The following is a 7,025-nucleotide window of genomic DNA, read 5'->3' as shown; positions in this document are numbered from 1 at the left end:
AAAGTTTTGACAATGGTTGAAAAGATGATAAAAGGGAAGGGGCCAAGGAAAAAAAAAATATTGCTAGGAGCCGATAAGCAAAAAAAAACCTTAATTTGATTCATCTAAAAATAAAATACCTTAATTTAATTTTTTTTGTTTACCTTTAAATTTTATTTTATTTTTATTTTTCTTAAGAGTTGAGGGGGACCTCTCTCCGTCATTGGCCTTACACCTTTTACGTGGACATGCCAAAAAAAAATAAAAAATTAAGCTGTAATTGAAAAATAGCAATATAGCATTGATAGATTGCCTACTAGACGCTAGCTACCTACGTACGCAAGTCAATTACAGTTGTAAGGTTCGTACCTTCTCAAGTGCCGGAAGGAAGGGCTTTTAGATAGCCCATATATGCATCTTAAGGACGCTAGTAAGATATCTTTAAAGTAAAATTTCGACTTTTCTAAATGCAGTGGCTATTTTAGGTCGGTTGCTTCTAGGCAGGCTTTAACTCATGAACAATTCTGGGGATGTAGTTGGGGATTTGGTTTAGGAGAAATACAGTGGTTGATGATAGTGAATTTAATCATTCTAACAAATTAAAGTAATTCGAGGAGCTATAGACTCTATTGAAAAATACAGGAAATTAAAGCAAATGCTTAGAAATGAGAGCGAGTGATGATGATAGATATGTATAATATATATGGAGGAAGAACAACCGAGCAAGTGGAAAAGTCTCCTATCGGGAACTCAGAAGGTGAACTGGCTGGGATATGGCAAAAGATTCTTCAAATAAATGAATTGGCATTGGTATCATTGTAGGAGACGATGATGAATGTGTTATTGCCGCGCCAAGAAGTACAACCAATTTGGTGATATTAGAATCGGTTATAGAAGAGGATTTGGTAGCTAGCTTTGCATGCAACAAAGTTCAGTCGTGATTTGGGTCCACAACGAATCATTTTGGGGGGTAAGTGATGCAATTCAAGTAGTAAATGTGAAAACTAAAGAGCGAAATTGAAGTAGATATGGACAACTAGTAGACGATACCTAAAAAATGTATTGATATGTTGCAAAGTTGACAGGTTAATCATGTTAAAGAGAAGTTAACTTTGCTTCACATGAACTTATAACTAAAGCAGCTAAAAAAAAAAAACAAGAAGAAGAAGAAGAAAAAAAAAGAAAGAAGATAAATATGGATGTGTAATCTATTAATGTTAGCTTTGTTATTCCTGCATGTGTATACTGTAAAATGCACGTGCATGTGTGTACACACACTACAAAAAAAGTTGCGAGTCTATACACGTGACAAAATCTTAGCCACGTATGGGCAGCGTGATAGATTTGATTGTTGTGAAATGTGCAATTTGCAATGTGTCCATGCTGCCCACATCGCCACTGTACTACGTGTCATCCTGACCACGCAGCTACACATCAGCCACGTGTATTAACCAAGTGGCTGACGTTTCAGCCACTTAGTTTGACTCCACATGGCACATTGGCCACGTGGATTATGGTTCACGTGGCCACAGTCGGCCACATGGATTACAAACCACGTTGCCGACTATGGCCACATGGCTAAATATAAAAATTAATTATCAGCTAATGGCAAGAAAACTAATTGATCTGGTTTATGGTTGGAAGTATAACTTTTAATACTTTTGGGGTTCAATTGTTCAAATCACTGAAGCCATTATGTTTTTCGGTTAAATGTGAAACATATATATATATAAAAGGTATTGACAAAATATTAGAAGATAATACAGGAAGATTTCCTAAAATATATTTCCCTCCAGCCATTTTTGCTAATGCATGGATGGAGGACAAATGTGTTTGAGCTTGACCTTTTCCCTGGAGGCTTTAGAGTTTTTCTTAGAAGAGTCAGGGAGGCAATTGCTACCTAGCTCGACCAACCTGGCCACTGCGAACGGCCGGGTCTACTCAATCAGGCGCATGGTATTCATCCATGTTTAAAAAATTGTAAAATCGGTCCAGTGAATTCATTGAGTTGCAAATAGCTTCTTTCGAGTTTAAAAATTAATTGAAAACTCTTGATGGTAATGGCTTCGCGGGATTGGTGCTGATCACATGACACTTTGACGGTTTTTATCAAAATTTTGGACAGAAATTAGATAAATAAACCTATTTATATATATATATATTTTTTTTTTTTGCTTATCATAAAGAGTTTTCAGTAATTTTTTAAACTATAAAAAGTAATTTGCAATCCATTCAGTAAAATCACCTGGCCTGATTAATTAAAGATATTTCCTCGATGCATGGGGATTCGATCAAGTAGCTAGGGTTGATTAGAGTTATTCTAAGAGAATTAACGTAACCACCCTGGGATTCAAGCTAGGGTTGATTACATCGAGGTTGAAAATAGTGGGTCGAGAACATAATTAATTTATGATAGCATGTCCAGTTCCCGCTTAAAATGGAGCGAGTTAATTTGGATCGTGTTTATCAAACCATACAAATTAAAGCTTTACAAGATCTCCAAAATGATGTAATTTAAAACTCAATTCTGATTAATTATAAAATTAATCAAGATTTTGGGGTTGACTTCAATGTTTTGACCCGGCCGGCATGTGGGAGCCAATTATAATTCATGTGGAGCACCAAAGTAAAGATCACTCCACGTAGAAAAGAAGCTTGAACCCTATGCTAAATTTGAGGGTACACAAGCTTCCGAACCCACCTTTCAAAATCCTCTATAAAAGGACGCCACGTAAATTAATCCACATAGTTCCTCAAGCACTAAATTAATACTCTCAGCAATATCAGATGGCTCAGGCTATAGCGCGTCTGACCGTATGTTTGCTCCTCCTTTGCGCCGTGATAGTTGCAGAGGCAGGACCTCCAAAGCAGAAGAAAGTGAGATGCAAAGACAAAAAGTACACAAATTGTTACAAGCTGGACAGGTATTGCCCTACTTCCTGCCCTCGCACGTGTGTGGTGGATTGTGGCACGTGCCAACCCGTCTGTACGCCGCCACCGCCACCACCTCCATCCCCGCCGCCACCACCACCAAAACCGAAGAAGCATTCACCTCCTCCTCCTCCTTCACACCGGCCGCCGCCGCCTCCTAAGACTTCTCCTCCTCCTCCGACTGTTACCACTCCTCCAAATTCTTCTCCACCACCTCATCCACTGCCTAAGTCTCCTCCTCCACCATCTCCTCCGACTGTTACCACTCCCCCATCTTCTCCGCCTCCTCCATTTCCTAAGTCTCCTCCTCCGACTGCTAACACTCCCCCATCTTCTCCGCCTCCTCCACCACCTCCTGCTTCGAGTTCGGGAGGAAAGAGAGTTAAATGCAAGAACAAGAACTACCCTCACTGCTACGGTATGGAGCATAGTTGTCCTAGCGGCTGCCCCGAGCAATGTGAGGTTGACTGCGTCACCTGCAGTCCCGTTTGCAGTAAGTCTCTCTCCTTCCGCTTCTTTTATTCAGGAATTTAAATGTGTAACCATGTCTGACTCTTCAAAGTCTTTTTCTTGCTTTGGATAATTGAATATAGCTTTTAAATTGATATACAAGTTAAAATGGGTTGTGTTTGGGTCAATCAACACGGCGTGTTTATTTAATGAGTTATGAGGGTTGGGTCGGGTCGAATCAACCATGCACATAAGACTTGTTTATTAAACGCTTATGTGAATTGTGTCATGTCATCTACTTATTTAATTAGATCGTGTTAGAATTAAAGGGTTGGACCTAAATCCAAACTCGATATACCGACACGAATTATCAATCCTTTGTTAGAAGTGTTACAGAATGACGGGTGCGACCTTCATCATTTGTGATGGATCCTATAATCGGCTAAAAGTTCTAAAAATAATAAAATTTGGCCTATGCTGAAGAAAATTACATGCATAGTATTGCATGCATACCTACTCTATATATGTTGAAAATATGAGAATATGAGTACATTTGAAGATAACATTAATTGCTCATGTAAATTTTGCACAGACTGCAACCGACCTGGCGCTGTGTGCCAAGACCCGCGATTCGTCGGCGGAGATGGACTCACCTTCTACTTCCACGGCCAAAAAGACCGCGATTTCTGCATAGTTTCCGACTCTAACCTCCACATCAATGCCCACTTCATTGGGAGAAGAAACGAAAACATGAAGAGGGACTTCACTTGGGTACAGTCTCTAGGAATCCTCTTTGACACTCACAAACTCTTCATCGGCGCCAGAAAGACACCGACGTGGGATGACTCCGTCGACCGCCTTTCCCTCGCGGTCAATGGCGAACCGATATACCTCCTTGACGGCGAAGGCGCCAAGTGGGAGTCCATAACATCTCCAAGAATCGCAATCAAAAGGATTCACGACACCAACTCTGTAGAAATTGAAGTCGAAGGTAATTTCAAGATCAAAGCAACTGTGGTTCCTATAACAGAGAAAGATTCACGTGTTCATAATTACGGGATCACGCAAGAGGATTGCTTCGCACACCTTGACTTGAGCTTCAAGTTTTACACGTTGAGTGGCGGAGTTAATGGTGTTCTGGGCCAGACTTATGCGAGCAAGTATGTGAGCAGGGTGAAGATGGGTGTGCTGATGCCTGTTTTGGGTGGTCAGAAAGAATTCTCCTCGTCAAGTCTCTTTGCCAGGGATTGTGCAGTAGCCCGATTTACTGGTCGGTTTACAGAAGGCAATTCTTTGGAGAATTCAGAGTATGGTAACCTGAATTGCGCTAGTGGGATGGACGGCCGTGGAGTAGTTTGTAAGAGATGATGAAATTTCTTTCTGAGTAAAGAACTGTGGAATTGGAGCTCTTTTATTACAAAATATTCAATAAGGCCAGGGTGAAGCAACATAATATATGTCTGGCCATTTCAATATATAATGTATCTGTTTAATTAATTAATTGGTTCACAAAATATTTGACTTATAATATTGGAATTTGCTGCTATATATGCTTTTTATGTTTTAACGTTATTAAGGGTTTCGGAATAATATAAAATGACCTCGAAAACGCGCGCCAAATAATTGAAATCTACAAACTTCTACAAATTAAAGTTTTAAATTAACTATAAAAAGGTTCCGAGAAAAATCTAAGTTTTTGAATTGAGAGACTAAGGGTACGTTTGGAATTGCGATTTCATAGACAATAAATGCGATTTTAAACCAAATCGCAGAACATCAATCGTTTGGGAACTGTGTTTTTAAAAATTGTGATTTGAAAACGTAGAAAATCCGTTTTTTCAAATTGCATGTGAGATAGTAGTTTTTTGAAAATGCAGAATTTTAAAGGTTAATTTGCGATTTTGCCAAACGCTTAACTGCGTTTTTAAAAATCAATTTTTTCAAATCGCACATTTTAAAATCGTGATTTTAAATCGCGCTTTTTGAAATCGCAAACTCAAACGGACCTTAAAACTTAATCCATAAAACCATTTACCCCTCGGCTTGTCAAGCACAGGATGAAATAAATTAATGGTATTTCAGTTTTTTAATTTTAGGTCTAGGAGATGAGTGTAATTAATGGTATAAATTCTTTTCTTTTCTTTATTTCTTTCTTTCTTTTCTTCTTTTTTTTTTTCTTTTTTTTTTTTTTAAAAAAAAAAAAATTCCTACAAACTTGTCTGTTTGTAGGAAATTTGTGTTTGTTTGGTAAATAAAAAGATTTTTATTATTATTATTATTATTATTATTATTATTGTTATTATTTTCTTAAAACCGAATATGGTGTGAAAAGCACTCAAGTTTGAGCATGAGCTTGCCCTTCAGAACTATTGATGAAACTAGTGATGATCCTACGTGGCAAGAGAGCAAAAAATGTACGTGAGCTAAGATAGGAAAAGATCCAGTGTGGTACAGAGGAAAATCTAATTGTGAGCTCGAAAGTGGGATACTGTCAGAGATGGTAGTTGGCAATGGTGGGCTGTCGGGCAACGGCAACTGTCGACGGCGGATCGATGGATAGCAGTTAAAGCTAATGCGTCTGTAGATGATAGTGGTGGGAATTGCTTAACGGAGAGGCCATAGACGAGATGAACGGTACAACACGAAAGTAGATAGACAGATGCTTAGCGAAGAGGCCAAAATTGCTTATCTGGTCGGAGAACGCCTGCAAACAAAAGAAAAAACCAAAATAGGAGGGCCGCGGGGAGGGTAGGAGTGGGGAGTAGAAAGAGAAAGAGAGAGAAGAGAGCAAATCTACTTTCGCCTCCTCTCAGATCTGTTTTCTGAGGTGGATTTGAAACTCTATGGAGATGTGTGAAGGCTTTTGCTTTTATATATAGTATATCTTGAGAAAGAATAATGTTAGATTGATAAAATTTGTTATGTGTTCTAAATTTCTCGATATGATTTGATTGAGTTTATTTGTTTCCTTATTTGATTTGGAAATTAATAACACTTAACTTATTAATATTAGGATACCAAAGAAATCATATTTGATTTAGACTTCTAATATATTTTAATTTATGCTTAAATCTTATATTTAAAGAAAAAATGATACACGTACAGTGCAACGACCTACCCCTAATGACACAATATTGTCCGCTTTTGGCTCCCCATACCAGACTTCCCAAGAGGTCACCCATCCTGGGATTGCTCTCGCAGAAGCACGCTTAACTGCGGAATTCTGATAGGTTCATGACCATCACAGCTTTAAAACACGTTGTGTCATAAATGGTGCATTTATACATATAAGCACATCTCCATTCCCAGGTGATGTGGGACGTCACAATCACCCCCTCTTGGGACTCAGCGTCCCCGCTGGCGACCTTCATGGGATCACCCTCTTCTTGGCGTCCCAGCGAGTGCCCGCTGGCAACCCTCATGGGCTTGTGCACACTCCCACCATCTCAAGCTAGGCAATGGCTCTGATACCATTTGTAACGACCCACCCCCAATGACACAATATTGTCCGCTTTTGGCTCCCATACCAGACTTCCCAAGAGGTCACCCATCTTGGAATTGCTCTTGCAGAAGCACGCTTAACTACAGAGCTCTGATAGGTTCATGACCATCACGGCTTTAAAACGCGTTATGTCATAAAATGTGTATTTATACATATAAGCACA

General features: G+C 39.1%; 1 protein-coding gene across 1 annotated transcript; it reads left to right on the top strand.

Annotated features, from left to right (window-relative positions):
- The first annotated feature begins 2,749 nt into the window (after positions 1–2,749).
- LOC133878417 (uncharacterized) lies at positions 2,750–4,844 on the top strand. The gene is made up of 2 exons (XM_062316971.1): positions 2,750–3,403; positions 3,953–4,844. The coding sequence occupies exons 1-2, from the start codon at positions 2,767–2,769 to the stop codon at positions 4,726–4,728; spliced, it is 1,413 nt and encodes a 470-aa protein (XP_062172955.1). The 5' UTR covers positions 2,750–2,766; the 3' UTR covers positions 4,729–4,844.
- Positions 4,845–7,025: the final 2,181 nt, after the last annotated feature.

Source organism: Alnus glutinosa, chromosome 9, assembly GCF_958979055.1.
Source record: "Alnus glutinosa chromosome 9, dhAlnGlut1.1, whole genome shotgun sequence".
NCBI classification, from domain to species: domain Eukaryota; kingdom Viridiplantae; phylum Streptophyta; class Magnoliopsida; order Fagales; family Betulaceae; genus Alnus; species Alnus glutinosa.
The sequence above is the reverse complement of the archived record's forward strand: the minus strand, read 5'-3'. Positions and strand labels throughout refer to the sequence as shown.

Excerpts from the sequence above, each read along its gene's own strand:
- LOC133878417 (XM_062316971.1), top strand. The coding sequence starts at position 2,767 with ATGGCTCAGGCTATAGCGCGTCTGACCGTATGTTTGCTCCTCCTTTGC. Across the intron at positions 3,404-3,952 it reads CACCTGCAGTCCCGTTTGCA|ACTGCAACCGACCTGGCGCT; the intron begins GTAAGTCTCTCT and ends AATTTTGCACAG.